The sequence below is a fragment of the Suncus etruscus genome, chromosome 16 (assembly GCF_024139225.1).
Source record: "Suncus etruscus isolate mSunEtr1 chromosome 16, mSunEtr1.pri.cur, whole genome shotgun sequence".
Lineage (NCBI taxonomy): Eukaryota > Metazoa > Chordata > Mammalia > Eulipotyphla > Soricidae > Suncus > Suncus etruscus.
The window spans coordinates 46,889,192-46,907,388 of NC_064863.1; the positions used below are offsets into that span (position 1 = coordinate 46,889,192).

Consider the following 18,197-nt stretch of genomic DNA (forward strand, 5'->3'; position numbering starts at 1 on the left):
TTTCTGGGGAAACTGACAATATGTAAATCTAATTTTTCCCTCTATTTCTAATGCCTAGCCTATTTATTTTTCCTATATATTTATATAAGGAAAGAAGAATTTGAGAAAACAGAGAAAGAAATAGAGAGCCCAGGCATAGACACATTTTTTCTGCATCTTCATAACTTAAGTTAGTAGACCAGTCTGAGTTTCATCTCTGTACAGAGCATTTCTGGCCCCATTTTTATGGAGACCAAGGAGGCCACCTTCCCCTGACTATGAGGAGAAATGGTGACCTGTACCGAAGGAAATAAATACCTAATCCTTTCTGCTTTCCCACTATTAGGACCCGCTTGGAGAACACAGTGGCCTTCTATACCCGCTGTCCCTGGACCAGAATGGACATGCAGGAGAAGACAAGCTAGCCTGGCATGAAGAGGAGCCAGAGCCGCTGGATTCTGAGGACAAAAGACACAATGAGGAATATTGGCGGGAACTGGAAGCCAAATGCAAACGGCAGAAGGCTGAAGCTGCCGAGAAGAGACGTCTTGAAGAGCAGAGGCTCCAGGCCCTAGAACAGAGGCTGTGGGAGGAGAACAGGCGGCAAGAACTCCTGGAGGAGGGAAGGGAGATCATACCTGAGGACGATGAGCAGGAGTCACCTTTGGAGGAGATTCTGAGAGGGGAAGGGCCTGGTGGTCCAGGCCAAGAAAGGAAGGAGCATCAGGAAGACAGGCTCCTGGAGGAGAAGCATGTGAAAGAGAGAAGCCAACAGCAGCCAGTGCTGGAGGCACAGAGCAGACAGGAGACTGAGAAGCAGAGGCAGGAAGAGGAGGAGAGAGAGTTGCATGAGTTCAGGAGACTGGAGGAGAGAAAGAGGGAGGATGAAAAGCATCAGCTGGAAGAGAAGAGGAGGCAAATGGAGGAAGAGAGGATGAAGGAACTCAGGAGACAAGAGGAGGAAGAGAGGAGGAAGGAACTCAGGAGACAAGAGGAGGAGAGAATGAGGGAGCTCAGGAAACAGGAAGAGGAAGAGAGAATCAAGGAGCTCAGGAGACAGGAAGAGGAAGAGAGAATGAAGGAGCTCAGGAGACAGGAGGAGAGAATGAAAGAACTCAAGAGGCAGGAAGAGGAGGAGAAGATGAAGGAGCTCAAGAGGCAAGAAGAGGAAGCGAGGATAAAAGAACTCAGGAGGCAGGAAGAGGACAAGATGAAGGAACTCAGGAGACAAGAGGAGGAGAAGATGAAAGAACTCAAGAGGCAAGAGGAGGAGGAGGAAAAGAAGTTGAAGGAGCTCAGGAGGCAAGAGGAGGAAGAGAGAATGAAGGAGCTCAAGAGACAGGAGGAGGAAGAGAGAATGAAGGAGCTCAGGAGACAGGAGGAGGAGGAGAAGATGAAAGAACTCAAGAGGCAGGAGGAGGAAGAGAAGATGAAGGAGCTCAAGAGGCAGGAGGAGGAGAAGGTGAAGGAGCTCAGGAGACGGGAGGAGGAAGAGGCACAAAAGAGAAGGGAAATGCTGAGGAAGCAGGCAGAAATGGAGACCCAGAGGCGACAGGAAGCAGAAAAGAAAGTTCTGGAAGCAGAGAGACCCCTGGAGCTGGCCAACCGAAAGGGCCAGAGGAGGGCACTTCAGAAGGCCTTTGCAGAGAAAACCGATGGCACCCCACAGCCTGAGCTGCAAGAAGATGCCGAGGAAGTCAGCAGCGGGGAGAAGCCCCTGGAAGTGCCACAGGGGGACAAACAACAGGGAAAGCGAGAAGGAACCAAGGTCCAATGTCCCCAGAAAGTGGAGGCTCCAGAGGAACAGACATTGGCTCCAGTCGACAGGAGGGGAGAGGAACTCAGGTGGCGGGAGGTAGACGAGAGGCAGAGCATGCCCAGGTCCTACACTTTCCAGGTGGCATCTGGGGGCAAACACATCCTCTTCCCTAAAGTCAATCTGAGCCCCGTGACACCCCTGAAAGAGACAGGACTGGCCTCGGCCCCACCCCAGGAGCCAAAGGCCCTCAAAGCCAGCCCAGCACCCCACAGCCTGCCCTCAGCCCTGAGCGTCCCCCATACGGCCATCCTGGTCACAGGCGCTCAGCTCTGCGGCCCAGCTGTCAACCTGAGTCAGATCAAGGACACGGCTTGCAGGTCCCTCCTGGGCTTGTCCGAAGAAAAGAAGCAGGTGGAGGTCCCTCCTGAGCAGCCAGCCCGGGCCCCGGGGGATCCCCGGGTGAGTAGTGGGAGATCCAGGCCACCCCATGAGCCACCCAGCAGTGAGACTGCAGCACTGGCGGAGTGGGTTTCCATTCGTTCCAGAATCCTGAAGAATGCTGAGAGTGACAAGGAGCCGACAGGGCCAGAGGGTGGAGGTGAGGAGCAAAGTCCTGGGGTACGGAGTGATCCCTCCCGCAACAGCGACGTCCGGAAGGCCCCGTCCATTGGTGCAAAGTTCTCCATTAAGCCTGCATGGCAGAAGTTCTCGGATGGTGGCATAGAAAGTCCCCGGCAGACCATGGATGGAGAGAGCAGCAGAAAGCGGGCTGCCCCAACATATGGTGAGGGGGCAGCCCACCAGCTCTCTGCTGCTGATGCCCAGGAGCCTGCAAAGGCCTCAGAGAAACCAGGGGCTCCACGGGAGCCAGCAGATACCACAGAGGGGTGCAAATTTGCCAAAGATCTGCCATCTTTCCTTGTCCCAGGCCTGCCTTCCCCACCACTGCAAACGATGCACAAAGCCACGGCCCAGGTTGAGTCCATGAGCTCAACCGACCATGAAATCCACGGTGGCCGAAAGTCAGACCCTACTGTGGCCAGTGGGGAGGAAAAGGCTTCACCATTCGGGATCAAACTGAGAAGGACCAACTACTCCTTGCGCTTCCACTCTGACCAGCAGGCAGAGCAGAAGAAGAAGAAGAGGCACAGTAGCACAGGAGAAGGTGGTGGGACCACTGGTGGTGGAGAGAAAGAGACAGCACCCCAACCTGGCCCTGCCCTCCTGCCCCAGGACCCCAAGCCAGCCCCGTCCTCCTCTGCTGAAAGTGGTTCCGGCCACTCTGCCCCTGCAACCCAGCTCGGACCCCCACCAGCCAACAGTCACATCCAGACTCCCGAGCACAAGGCCACCCACAAAATGCCAATGGCTCAGAAGCCAGCCCTGGCGCCCAAGCCCACCAGCCAGACCCCACCTCCCTCCCCGCTCTCCAAATTGAGCAGACCCTACTTAGTAGAGCTGTTGTCCCGACGTCCAGGGAAGCCCGATGCAGAGCCCAGCGAGCTAAGCAAGGAACCAGCAACCAGGGCCCCCCAGCCACCCTCTCCACTGCCGCAGCCACAGGAGGAGGAGCAGCTGGGCCCTGAGAGGAAACCCAGCTGGTCATCGCTTCCTGCCAGCCTAGGAGAGAAGCTGTCACAAAGCCCCGAGACTGAGAGAAGAGGTAAGGAGGTGTCTGGGTGGAGAACCCTACATTGCTCCACTGATCAGCTAAAGCTGGGGTCACCCAGTACCTTAGTGGGGGGACAGTGGGCTGGAATCACTCTCCTTCTAGAGGCCCTCACTCAAGATTTAAGAATGAGGTGCTTTACTTGGCTACTTGTTCTTTCAAATGTGGAGAGTAGGGGCCTGAACAGTGGTGCAAGCGGTAGGGTGTTTGCCTTGCAGGCGCTAACCGAGGACGGACATTGGTTCGATCTCCCAGCGTCCCTTATGGTCCCCCAAGCCAAGGGCAATTTCTGAGCACATAGCCAGAAGTAACACCTGAGCGTCACAGGGTGTGGCCCCAAAACAGAAAAAAATAAAATGTGGAATGTAGGCTGGAGAAATAGTACAGGTAGGGCACTTGTATATGGCCAATGCTGTTCAATCATGTTTCCTCAAAAAAAAAAAAAAAAAAAAAATATATATATATATATATATATATATATATATATATATATATATATATATATATAATGTGGTTGAAGAGCTAGATAATTGGACCACTCAACCCATGATGCAAAATCATGCTTTGCATGCAGGAGGCCCATTCATCACTCCCTCCTCCCCCGAGTATTGCCAGGTGTGTCTACAAAATGAAAGTCTGGTAAGCTGGAATTCAGGCTTTACATGCTAGAAACACCAATCTCCAATGCCCTACCCTCTGGATTTGATTCCTGGTACCACTTGGACCCAGAGTACCTCTGGATCCTATGCTGGAAGCATCACAGGTGCGAATCCAAAGCAAATAACTCACACTGGAAGTGCTAATGGACTCTACTTTGGATGGGGGACCTCACACTCATGATTCTTCCTCACACATGGAATAAGGGAAAATGCCGGTCATTCAGTTCAATTCATGTGCTTACCGTGGACAGCAGAAGATGTAGCCATTCACCCTGAGGGTGCTGTGTTGGGAAAGATTAAGGTATCCAGAACCACTGTCCTGTCAGCTTTTGCTTACAATTACGGGGGTTCTCATCATCTCCCTAGTCTAAAGGACCTCTGGGTATGTGACTCTCTTCAGTTTTTACAAAATGCTTGCTCAATTCCCACTAGTGTGCCTCTGAGATCCCTTCGTACGAAGAAATGTTTCTGGGAATAGGGAGAGAGCTCCAAATCCCAAGGTGCATGCCTTGTATTAACATAGCCCCAAGTTTAGCCCCTGGAACAAAATGGAAACCTGCACCCCTCTACTCAAGCATTACTGAGAACTAATATTGACCAACTAGCCTGGCTGACTATATATTGTAAGTAGTGGTCCCAGACCCCTAGCAAGGCTTGCTAGTTATTCCCACCCCCACCCTCAAACCATAGCCAACTTAGGTCAGCAGTCATAGCATAGGTGGGTTCTGGGCCCCCAAAATCTTGGGGTAACAGAGACTTACTCCTGTCTGCTGGCAGATGGAAGAAGATCTTGTTTTTCCTCTTGTTTGGTTGTTGAGTTTATAGTGGGTTTTACAGAGGAAAGAACTTGGGAACACTGCTGGTTTGGAATCTCTATGTTCTTTTTAACAAGCCTGATTGGGTTTCATAGAGCACATTTTCAGACCATTATCTCCCTAATGATTTGGGTTTGTTTTAATTTGGTTAATTTTTTCCTTAAGAATGGGGCACATTGGGGCCAGAGAGATAGCACAGCGGTAAGGCGTTTGCCTTATATGCAGGTCGCTGGTTCAAATCTCGACATCCCATATGGTTCCCCAAGCCTGCCAGGGGTGATTTCTTAGTGTAGAGCCAGGAATAACCCCTGAGCATTGCCGGGTGTGACCCATAAACAAAACAAAACAAAACAAAAGAATGGGGCACAACCAGTGGTGCTTAGGGAGTAGTCTTGGTTCTGCACTTAGGAATCACTCCTGGTGAGTTTGGAAGACCATATGGGATGCTGAGGATCAAACCTGGGTCTTTGTGCAAGGTGAACACCCTATCAGCTGTGCTATCATTCTGGCCCTTCCCTAATGGTTCTTTTTTGCCTCACCAAGGAGATTCCATTTTATCTTTTCTATCTTTATAGGTTTTGCCCACACCCTGAGGTTATCAGGGGCTGTCTCCAGCATTGTTTTGGAGTTCACTCTCAAGATGTCCTTGGAGTCATTCTCTTGGCCCTTAGTTTGTCCTCCTTCTCCATCTTTGCTAGACCTTGAGGGGATAGTCATAGTCAGTTCCCTAAATCCCAGGAAGAACCTTCTCTCAGTCCCTTCACTTGGATCCTTATCCTTCTTGTGGATGTAAGCCTGCTGGTTTACAGAGCTTGAGTGTTTCAGATACTAACACTAAACCTTTGCTCCTCAGGAAGTAACTGGGGACTTTGCACTGAGAATGGGGGTGTAGGGAGATTGTGTCTCATCTTAGTTTAGTTGGTTTTCTCCCTCTTCCCCCTCCCCCATACAGGAGTCACTCTGCTCATTTCTAGTTTTTTTTATATAAATTTGATTTGTTGGGGGGCTACTCTGTGTTTAGGAGTGACTCCTGGAGTACTTGAGAGACCTCATAGAGTGCCAGGGATCAAACCAGAGTCAGCAACATGTAAAGCAAGAGCCTTACCTTCTGAGTTCTCCCCAGAACATGGTTTCTAGATTTCTTTCAAATGTCTTGCTCCACATGTAGCTATGTAGCTATAGTATACATTTTTGGGGTGTGGGTGGCAGGGGATGGTTTGGGCCACACTGATAATACTGGGGTGGGAAGGAAACATGCACTGCCAGGAGTTGGCTACATGCAAAGCAAGTGCCTTAATCCTGTGCTCCCCTATGTCAACATGAAGTCTTTCTTATCTTATTGGGTGCACTTTGGGCTGTAGGCTTTGAACTCTAATAGTGCTGAGGCAGAGTCCTTAGCCAAAGTGAAGGGAGAAGAGTGGGAGGCTCTGCACATGCTGTTCAATGCTGAAACATCTGACTGTTCATCAGACCTTCACCTACCATTTTCTCCTTCTGCAGCAAGTCTCTTACCATTATTACTGCCTCTTCCTCCTGATCACCCAGGCCCCTGGTTCCTACCACAGGCTGCCCCATTTCCCACTCAGGAACCTCAGACAGCAGCAGCCACAGTCTAGAGCCAATGTCTTTCCCACAGACCCACAAGACACAGCTGAGTGCTCCCAGGTGTCTCCCCAGGGCCCCTTTTCTCCCTTGAGGGAGATTTGTGGACATATCGCCCTCTTTTCCAAAGAAAATTCTTTCTATTGCCTTATGCTTCGATTCTAAATTGTCTACAACCTTAAGTTAGCTCAAGGGCCAGTTCCAAATAAGTGATCTTTTTTTTTTTTCTTTTTTTGTTTTTGGGCCACACCCGGCGGTGCTCAGGGGTTACTCCTGGCTGTCTGCTCAGAAATAGCTCCTGGCAGGCACTGGGGACCATATGGGACACCGGGATTCGAACCAACCACCTTTGGTCCTGGATCGGCTGCTTGCAAGGCAAACGCCGCTGTGCTATCTCTCCGGGCCCCAAATAAGTGATCTAAAACTTTCTTTAGAATGTGGTCACAGCTGTCCTGGTTTATTTGTTATAGGCCCTTTGAATATCATTGTTGGATGCCCTACTATGTTATATATTGACCCCCACCTACAAGCCCAACCTGTTGGGCCCTGTGCATATACTGTGCTGAGAACAATGATTTATTTTGGGGCCACTTCTGGCACTGCATTCAGGGATTACTGTGATAGTACTCAGGAGATTATTTGGAATTGTACCTGGTATTGAACAGAGGAGTGACATGTGCAAGGCAAATGCCCTACCTGCTGTACTATCTATCAAAAAAGATTTGTTCTTTTTTTTCATTAATTTTAAATGTAGGCAACTACACTTTAAAAATTTTTGTTGCTGCTTTTACATCGTACCAGGTCAATATTCAGAAATCTATGTGATGCCAAGAGATTGAACTCTGGACTCTATCTATAAAACATGACCTCTGCTTCCACAAGACATTTTGAGCCTTGTGATAAACATCAAAGTCTTCACAAGAAAACTGGGAAGGTGTATTAATGGTCTTTCCAAGAAAAATTCTGATGAAAGGATTAGTCTACGGTTCCATTTTATTTAAGAACTATAAATGGAAATCTTAAGATCCTTGAAATTCGGTTCTATAGATAAAGGTTACCGAGCCCTTGAGGAATAACCAAAACCCTTTCATTTAGTTCCAGCATGTGTTCAAGCATTTGAATTAAGCAGAATGTGTGGAGTGATGAAAATATTTTAATTTGTCAGCTACCTAAGGATTAGTCAGAAACTTTCAGATTCGTTTCTAAATAATTCTAAGACTTTGTTACATCACACTTGAATCATTGATGATTAGGGATATTACAATGAATAAAGCACATTAAAATGTGAATTATCTTTGTGCAACATTATAAAAGTATAGAAAACTAAGCAGAATGTGTCTTTTTAATGTTTGAATTCATAATTTGAACTTCTTTCCCTCTTTCTTCTCAATATAAAGTCCAATTAAGATTGAGAGGTGAAGTACTTATTTTTATGTATTTATTTATTTATTTATTTATTTATTTATTTTGGTTTTTGGGCCACACCCGGCGGTGCTCAGAGGTTACTCCTGGCTGTCTGCTCAGAAATAGCTCCTGGCAGGCACGGGGGACCATATGGGACACCGGGATTCGAACCAACCACCTTTGGTCCTGGATTGGCTGCTTGCAAGGCAAACGCTGCTGTGCTATCTCTCCGGGCCCTGAAGTACTTATTTTTAAGATTCTTAGTGTATCAGCAAAGTATGAGCTTCTGTTGAATTTCAAAAGGACAAGATTTTATTGAGCTCTTTGTTCTCTGAGATATAAAAGATACAATGCCAGATTGATGATAACTTAAACATGCATTAATTTGGAGGCAGAGAGGTAGGGGATGGGTTAAGGCACTTGCCTTGCATAATTCCCACCAGGCTTGAGCCCCAAATTAGTGCATATGGTCCCCCAGCACAACCACCGCTTAGAATAATAGCTCCTGAGCACCACCAGGTGTGTCTCTAACCCTCCTCCTAAGAAAAACATTAATTTGAAGGGTAAATATCTATTTCAGTGGTATCTCTCTCCAGCCCTATCTTCTGATTTTCTTTTATTTTTTTGGGGGGGGGGCCACACCCGTTTGATGCTCAGGGGTTACTCCTGGCTATGCGCTCAGAAATCGCTCCTGGTTTGGGGGGACCATATGGGATGCTGGGGGATCAAACCGCGGTCTGTTCTACGTTAGTGCTTGCAAGGCAGACACCTTACCTCTAGCGCCACCTTCCCGTCCCTCTTCTGATTTTCTTTTTTTTTTTTTTTTTTTTTGGTTTTTTTTTTTTTTTTTTTTGGGCCACACCCGTTTGACGCTCAGGGGTTACTCCTGGCTAAGCGCTCAGAAATCGCCCCTGGCTTGGGGGGACCATATGGGACGCCGGGGGATCGAACCGCAGTCCTTCCTTGGCTAGCGCTTGCAAGGCAGACACCTTACCTCCAGCGCCACCTACCCGGCCCCTGATTTTCTTATAGTAAAATATTTTCTCTATTTTACTATAGTGAGTATGGAAATATAATAATAATATATATAACATATATATTAATATATATAATGTACATAAACCAACAGCTGATCTTACTGGCAAAGATATCAGTTGACAGCAGGTTATTAACTTGGGAAATCAAAAGATATACTGAGATTTCCTACTGACATGAGGAAAAGGGCACCCCTAATCCCTGAGTTGTTCCTGGGTTGCCTTGACTCATAATTCTCAAGGGCCTTGGATGAAAATTGGGGTCCCCACTGTGCTCCTCAGAGTCCTGACTTGGAAGTAGTTTTCTTTCTTGACGTTATACATTGGTGTTCCACATTAGATGTTGCGGGGGGAATTTCCCTTAAAAAATAAAATAAAATAAAATAAAAATTGGGGTGAAGACCCACACTTGGCAGTGCTCAATGGTTAATCCTGGTGCTGCACTCAGGAGTCACTCCTGGCAATCTCAGGGAACCATACAGGGTATTGGGGATAAAGCCAGGTAGGCCCATGCAAGGCAAGTACCCTACTTACCTACCTGCTATACTATCACAAGTGGCTCCAAAGAACTAAAGTTTAAAAAGAAAATAGGGCCAGAGTGATAGCACAGTAGTAGGGCATTTGCCTTACACGCGGGTGACCTGGGACAGATCCGGGTTCGATCACTGGCATCCCAGATGGTACCAAGCCTGCCAGGAGCAATTTCTGAGCACATATCCAGGAGTAACCCTTGAGTGCTGCTGGATGTGACCCAAAAACTAAAATAAATAAGCAGAAAATATTGATTCAGAAAATTTGATTCAGAAAATCTGGATCAAATAATGTCCTGGGACCTCTATAGACATGACTTTATTAAACCAAAGGGTTTTTTTTTTCTTACATGATTACCTATATTAAGAGAAGAGAAATGGAGGCTGGAGAGATAGCATGGAGGTAGGGTGTTTGCCTTACATGCAGAAGGATGGTGGTTTGAATCCCTCATCCCATATGGTCCCCCGAGCCTGCCAGGAGTGATTTCTGAGCCAGGAGTAGCCCCTGAGCACTGCCGAGTGTGACCCAAAAACTACTTAAAAAAAAAAAAGAGAAGAGAAATGCACCCATTTTTCTATTGATCAAAGATTAAACAGCATAGTTTGCTAGAAAAGATAACTAAGTGTCCTGGGGATTAATAATAATCTCAAATTTTAGGATGTGAGGGATCAAAGAAGCAGTTTCACTGCAAATCAACTTTTGTCTTGGTAGATACTTCTCATAATTACATTATGTGAGTGCATGTATATGTCTGTGTGTCCAGGAGGTGGGGGTGGGAATTTCATGCATCACCAAAAAGTTAGTTGTCTGACTCCAGCTGGGCATCCTACAATTGAGCTCAGTCCTGGCACTGTCTATCCAACTTAATATTCCACAGGTAAAAGCTCAGTTCTTTAAGCCTCTCCAATGCCAAATGTTATATGTTGAACTCAGGAGACTGAACTCAGCCTCCAGCCCCTCTCCTCCTGGATGATATGATTGATGTAGCACCTTGAAGTGCTGACAGCCTGCCCTTCATACTTGGCTCCTTTCCCTGATTCTTCATCAACATAACCCTGTTCATTTAGAGTCTAGGTTCCCTATACTGGAAGTGGAGACCAGGTGTGTTTTTATGCGAGTAACCATTTCATTATCTTTAATCCCACAGAGAAGCCAGTGCTTCAGAGCAGACACTCTTTAGATGGCTCCAAACTTGCAGAGAAGGGAGAACCAGCGCAGCCACTATGGATCACATTGGCTCTGCGGAAACAGAAGGGCTTCCGGGAGCAGCAGGCCACCAGAGAGGAGAGGAAGCAAGCACGGGAGGCCAAACAGGCGGAAAAATTCTCCAAAGACAGCGTGAGTAAACTGACCTTTAATTCTAATGTTGCTTCTCCCAAGGTTGGTTCGTTTTAGGGCCAGGGTGGCTCACTGAATTCAACCTGAACAGGTTTAAAATGCTGGCAGCTTGGCCCACCCTCAGACAGTTTTGATTTATGTGTCATGGCTGAAGTTTGCTCCTCATCTATGTTCTCAGGAATGTAACAAAAACAAAATTTATTTGGGTTGGATGAGTCACACCTGGAAGAATTTTTTTGTTTTGGGAGCCATATCTGGTTATGCTCAGGGGTTACCCCTGGCTCTGCACACAGGAATTACTCCTAGCAGTGCTTAGGGGCTGTATGGAATGCCAAAGATCAACCCTGGGTTAGCTGTGTGGAAGGCAAGCACTCTATCACTTCTGCCCCCAAACATGAAGAATTTCAAAAGCTCCCCAAATGATTCCAGTAAGAAGAAGAGTTTGAGAACCTTCAGAGTAGGTCATAAATATATATGTGTCTATATATAATATATCAATATGTCTTTATAATATATACATATAAATGTATATATTTATATGTATGTATGCATAAAATATATGTGTATAAATATACATATAAATGTATATATGTATATTTAGATTTTTTTTTTGTTTTTTGCTTTTTGGGCCACACTCAGTGATGCTCAGGAGTTCTTACTATTGGCTATGCACTCAGACATCACTCCTAGCTTGGGGGAACCATATGGGACACTGGGTATCGAACTCAGGTCCGTCCTGAGTCAGCCACGTGCAAGGCAAATGCCCTACCACTGTGCTATTGCTCAGGCCCCTTATGTATATTTAGAAACACTAGGTCAAAGAAATAACTCAAGGGATTAGAGTTCAGGCTTTGTATGCTGGAGACCAGGTTCAATCTGAGGTACCTGCACATAAGCAGAAGTGACCTAAGTACAGACCTGGGAGCAATACCAAAGCACCATCTGTAGCTCCCAAACCAAGAATAAATGAAACTTTAAAATCATCCTGCGTGAGCGCAGCGTGGATGGTGGGGGGAAAAAATCATCCAAATAAATTGGCAAACTGACTGCTGTACAAATGGGTGCTTTCACTTGTATGTTTGGCTTGGTTTCCTGGTGCTCTTTCTTAGGTTGACTGAACTTGGCAGGAATCCCTGATGGGGTTCGTAAAGTGACCCACAAACACGAGAGTCCTCTGAGGACAACTTGGGAAAGAATCTATCAACCTGGGGCCAAATGCACTGAGGAAGGGCTAGGCTGGCCCTGAAGCTCAGAGGGAGCAGAGCAGGAGGCCTGCAGGTTCTGATATCAAACCCTCCTGCTTCTATATCCACCCAGGTGAGCATCAGCAGAACTGGGTCCCTGCACAAGCCTGCCATTCAACATGAAGCACAGAAACCTGAGGAGCAGAAACCCGACAGCGCAGTGTCCAGGCTGGAGCGCAGAGAACACCTGAAGAAAGCCAACACCCTTCCCACATCTGTGACAGGTAGGGCACAGGTGTGCTTGGCATATGCTTTTTGCTCCTCATGAAGCTAGCCAGGCAGTCTTCCATTGCTAATGCAGAACCTGTGACAGATCCCCAGGGAGAGACCACCCAAAGGACAGGGAACATCAGAGGAACAGACATGAATAAAATAGGATTTAGGAGGAAAGGGTAAAGTTTGGCTAACAATAGATAGGTCAGTGTTTTAATAGGCTCAAAGCAAGGAGGTGGTCTGAGGTCTACCAAAGGGTTCCAGGGGCCATTTCCTTTAATAGCACAAAATCTACAAGGCCCAGAAAGTGACTCCGTGTCTTAAGATGTTTATCCCAATGACTAGCCCATGCTGTGAGGTAAATAGGACAGTCCCACTATTTTTGATCCACAAGAACCAGGACCCAGAGGAGGTTTAGTGGCTTAGAAAGCACCCAGGGTTGGTCAGAGGGATAGGAGAGGAGGAAAGGAAATCTGCCTTGCATATGGCAGATTCTTAGTTCAATTCCCAGAATCAAATTTGATCCCCAGTGGCTTTGACAGTAGAAAGCCTTGTTTTGGGGGCCACATTTGTCCATGTTCAATGCTTTTTCCTAGCTCTCTGCTCAGGGACCATTCCTGGTAGGTTAGGGGACTATATGGGATGCCCAAGTCTCGAATCCACTATTGAACAATTGTATCAAATGACCCCTCCACAGTTCTTAAATGTGTCTGATACTGAAGACACATGGCTCTCTCTTTCTCTTGTGTTTACTGACTAACTCAGATCTGGAAATGTGAAGAGGTTAATGCAGCTACTAATGCTGTACTTACTGTTTGATGAGATGAAAAACTCTACAACTCAGTGTTTTGAAAGCCACTTGTAGATGGCTCAAGGACAAGTGTAGATACACTGCATGTGTATCTGGGTTCAATTCCTGGCACCACACAATCCCCTGAATATCCAGGAGCATCCCCAAGCACAGTGCTGGGAGTAGTCCCTGAGTACCAATGGATATGCCCTCTCAAAACAAATAAAGACTCCAAAAAACAACCTGCTTTTGGATTCTTTATAACCAGAGCTATAAGATTAAGAACTAAGAGTCTGATTAATGTACAGGGTGTCAGAAGCAGAAAAATTCTTTGTGCCTAGAGCCAGATCAGTAGTACAATGGGTCGGATGTTTACATTGCATACAGCCAACCCAGAGGTTGATTCCTAGCACCACATATAGTTTCCTGAGCACTGCCAGGAACGATCCTTGAGCACACAGCCAGGAGTAAACATTGCTAGATATGGGAGGGGGAGTTTTTTGACCTCAGAGTCAAAGAGGTCACACTTCTCTGATTCTTTGAAATACTCAATGCAATTCATACAGGTTCCAGTTTTTTAAAAATATTTATGCTGGAGTATTTGTCTTTTCCATCAATACTTCCTAAGTTCAATGTATCATACTAGGCCAGTGGTCAGCAACCTTTTATTTCAACTGAGCCAAATCTCGCCAAAACCATGATTGAAATTTATTTTGAGAGTCACATTTTTTTTTTTTTGGTTTTTGGGTTTTTTGTTTGTTTGTTTGTTTGGGTATCGCTCAGGGTTTACTCCTGCCTCTATGCTCAGAAATCGCTCCTGGCAGGCTCGGGGGACCATATGAGATGCCGGGATTTGAAACACTGACCTTCTGCATGAGAGGCAAACGCCTTACCTCCATGCTATCTCTCCGGCCCCAAGAGCCACATTTTTAAAACCAAAAACACATAGGATGGTACACTGTTTCTAGTTTCAATAAGTTTGTATTGAGAATATACTGCATGAAAGTATCCACATAGGTCGGGAGGATATAAATAACACAACTTATAAAACAAAAACTTTAGAACAGTATTATTTAACGAATATGTTAAATTCCATAACATTTGCCTTACAATGTAGAGAAAATTACATCCTGACAATGACTGACAAAGTCACAAACACTAGTGTGAACATTGGCCTTGCATTTCCTTGGATAGTTCGAGTAAGTCAGGTTTGTATGCTGTTGTTTTTAATTTTAGGCACGATTCCAGGTTCTCATCGATGAGATAATTTCTCAATTTACTCTTGATAAGATTCATGCTTGAAAATGATTGTTCGCATTAAATATGTAGACCCAAACAAGGAAAGAACAGCAAACTCTAGCTTTTTTTAGTTGATTATATGAGACAGGAATACTATTCCAGGTGTTAAAAATCAACATATCTTCCTTCTCCAGGTCTTTCAAAGCAGACCACTTGTGCTGTGAACTTAGTTCACATTTGTGTTTCTCCAATCTTTCTAAATTAGCACAAAGATGTTCAAATTTCGAGCTCCACAGTTCTTTGTTTTTTAAATCCAGAAATTGCATTTCAAAGTTGCCAAAGTTGATATTAAAGGGAGAAAAATTTAATTCTGTTACAGTGGCATCCAGAGGTTTTTTAACAAAGGCCAACATCGCTTTGCTGTTTCTGAAATTCTGAAACCTCTTGACAAAAGCTTCCCTCATATTTAAAAGTGCTGTTTTAAAATAGGTAATGTCAATATTCAGTGGACTTTTACATATCCAAGGAAGAGGTTTAAGAAAGGATGACGTTGGTGGAACACCTTTGTTTAGGGTTGATGCTGGGAGCTGGTCTCACACTCTTGGAGCTGGTCTCCGGAGCTGCACACAGGGCGCACACTGATAGAGGCTAGGAGCAGAGTCCTGACTCCTGGAGCGGCCACCTGGCACACAGAAGAGCCAAATTAAAAGTGTAAAGAGCCACATGTGGCTCTTGAGCCGCAGGTTGCCAACCACTGTACTAGGCTATTGCAAAGGCACTTAATATAGCCCAGGTAATATAGTGGCTCTCACCTCACTTCAAGGTCTGGTTTTAAAAATAAAAATGACAAGAAGCCAGGGCCAGAGGTAGAGCGTTTGCCTTGCATGCAGAAAGATGGTGGTTCGAATCCCGGCATCCCATATGGTCCCCCGAGCCTTTCAGGAGCAATTTCTCAGTGTAGAGCCAGGAGTAGGAGTAACCCAAGCGGAGCTGGGTGTGACCCAAAAACAAAAAACAAAAAACAAAAAAGAAGAAGAAAAATGATAAGAAGCCAAAGAATTCATTGAAAGAGGAACTGAAATTGAATTGAAAGAGGGATGAACTGGGCCTCAAAGTGAAGGATTCCTGTGAGTGGACAGGCCATCTCTGACCTCAGCAGCCTGTTGGGGGGGCTTTCCTTACGGAATTAACCAGCTGACTGTATTACAGAATTTACTTCAATTTTCATATTCAGGCACAAAGTTAGGTTCTGGAGACAGGAAGTTGGATCTCTAGAAATTCTTTGTAGCTTAAAAGTTGAGTGTGTCAATTCATTGATCCTGTCAATTCATTCCCGAGCAGTTAGGATGAGACCCCTTTTTTACCTAAATCTTCTCACTATGATGCCTGGTTCCTTACTGTCTTCTCGTTTCGCAATATCATAATTTTGAATAAAGCAGAATGTGGTTTATTCTAACTTATTCCTTTCTTCTTTTCCTTCAAATTACAACCCAGTTGAGATCTCCGATTCGGCTGCCCCAGCACCACTGGTGAAAGAAGTGACCAAGAGGCTTTCCAGCCCAGATGCGGCCCCTGTATCCACAGAACCCGCCTGGCTGGCACTGGCCAAAAGGAAAGCCAAGGCCTGGAGCGACTGCCCACAGATTATTAAGTAGAGTGACTCTTGCCCATTCCTGGCTCCTCTCCTGCCCTTTTTATTTATTTATTTTTTATATAAGGTATAAATCCAGCTAGGGAAAAGCAGCATGTTTTATAGGCTCTAAAATAATGTTTAGAAACTGAACTGGTGTTGTTCCTTGTAAAGAGTGGATTTGCACAACCCTAGGTCCTGGTGCCTTGAGCTCCTCCTAGTTTAATCTTCCATCCATCCAAGGGATCATGAAGCAGACTCTCCAGACTGAGAAAGAGAGCCTGCCTACCCGCTCCATGGCCCTTCCTCACACAGTCTCACAAACATCATTTGGAACACCAATTTTTGCCAATTCTTATATCAGTTTTAGATTCTGGACTCCAGTTTCTTGATTCCCAGATGTTGCCCTTACCCCAGCGTTGGCATTTTCCTGCTGTACTGGTGAAACAATCAAATATGAAAACAATGTGCCCTTCTCCAGAATGCAATGAATTGCATGGAAGCCTCTGACTCTGTGTCCAAGTTCCATAAAATTTTCCTAGCCTGTAACTGTTATGCAGGATGTAAATTCATTCCCACTTCTGTCACATGATTGATCTCTAGGTTCCATATTTGATATGAGTTTTCTTCTTTATGAACATGTTAAATATTTGTCCCACTTGGCTTCTAAGGAATATCTTAAGAAAATTGTTTTAAGGTTCACAACTGTTTTGGGAAAGGGGAAGATTCATATAGTACTTGGGGGGGGGGGCAAATCTCCTATAAAATCAGATTTTATGAGTTTCCATCATTTCTATCATTGTTTACCTTCTTGCTTATTCAGTATGCAAAATTATTCTATAATTTACCTCCCAGAAAGATGGCACTGCTACTTACCATATGTATATGAAGAAGCATTTTCTTTAGAACAACAGCTCAGGGCCCGGAGAGATAGCACAGCGGCGTTTGCCTTGCAAGCAGCCGATCCAGGACCAAAGGTGGTTGGTTCGAATCCCGGTGTCCCATATGGTCCCCCGTCCCTGCCAGGAGCTATTTCTGAGCAGACAGCCAGGAGTAACCCCTGAGCACTGCCGGGTGTGGCCCAAAAACAAAAAAAAAACCAAAAAAAAACAAAACAAAACAAAAAAAAAGAACAACAGCTCAGACTCATGGTAGAGGTGACAAGAGTGGTCAAATAGATAATAGTGTTCTTGCAAGCAGAATTTATTATTATAATATTGGACCTTCAAACTGTTAAGCATCAATGAAACTTGAATTTTCTAATTGCTGTGTGAGGCAACAATATTCCACTGCACACATCCTACGCTGATGTTCCTTTCTAAATTAAGCCTATAGGTAGTTTTTAGTTTTAGTGATTTACTCACTTGAATGGACTTGTTCAGAGAGAATTAACACTTTAATAGAAATCTTTTCATACAGAGTCCTGGAATTGTAATTCTCCTCAACTGAGTTTTAATTTTCTCCTATCGGCCTTGGATTAATATTGATAACAGCAGAACAGGTGAAGAATCAGTTCATTAACAAAGAATGAGTGCTGAATCAACTCTGTACCAACTCACCTACAATGGAGGCCAGAGCATGTAGGAGCAATGCCTCAGTTCAAGTTTCTATTGGGCTAGGGAGGGAGCTCAGTGACACAGCACTTGACTTGCAGGATTGAGGCACAAAGTCCAGTATCCAGCAATGCAAAAAAATTTCCAGCAAAGTCTTTAAAAGAATGTACTGAGGAAAGGTCAGTCACAGCAATTACTTCCAAAGGTACACATTGAATATTTCAAATACAAATTACTAAAACTTTGCACTAAATACCAATCAAGTGTTATTTTGTTTTAGTTGTCGTACAGTCAACAAACTGGGGAAATCTGTAACAACATAAAAATTTCAAGGCTTTTTCTTTTCTTTGGCTTTTGGGCCACACCCAGCGGTACTCAGGGGTTACTCCTGGCTCTTCGCTCCGAAATCACTCCTGGCAGGCTCAGGGGACCATATGGAATAACGGGGATCGAACCAGGTTGGCAGCGTGCAAGGCAGTGCCCTACCCGCTGTGCTATTGCTCCGGCCCCTCAAGGCTTTTTTTAATGAATGATTGCTATTTAAACACATGTTTAACCCTGTTCTTTTCCCTTTAAAAAGAAAAAAGCAAGCATACATTTCTCTTGGCAAGGTTTGACCTCTGTTCATAGACATATATACAACTAGAGGTTTTTGTTTACTTTTTTTAATTTTTCAAGTGCAATTTTATTATGCAGCATTGTTAATCACTATTAAATTTATCATTTTAGTCAGTTATC

At 45.2% G+C, this 18,197-nt stretch overlaps 1 protein-coding gene across 4 annotated transcripts in view; it reads left to right on the forward strand.

Annotated features, from left to right (window-relative positions):
• Positions 1-16,455, forward strand: part of CRACD (capping protein inhibiting regulator of actin dynamics) — a 257,979-nt gene extending 241,524 nt beyond the window's left edge. For 3 of the 4 annotated variants that reach the window (XM_049789931.1, XM_049789932.1, XM_049789933.1), the window contains 4 exons: positions 326-3,401; positions 10,600-10,790; positions 12,108-12,258; positions 15,771-16,455. In XM_049789931.1, the coding sequence (XP_049645888.1) occupies positions 326-3,401; positions 10,600-10,790; positions 12,108-12,258; positions 15,771-15,931 (3,579 nt within the window). In that variant the 3' untranslated portion in view covers positions 15,932-16,455. The remainder of the gene's footprint in view (positions 1-325; positions 3,402-10,599; positions 10,791-12,107; positions 12,259-15,770) is intronic. The other variant, XM_049789934.1, reaches the window with a different exon arrangement.
• Positions 16,456-18,197: the final 1,742 nt, after the last annotated feature.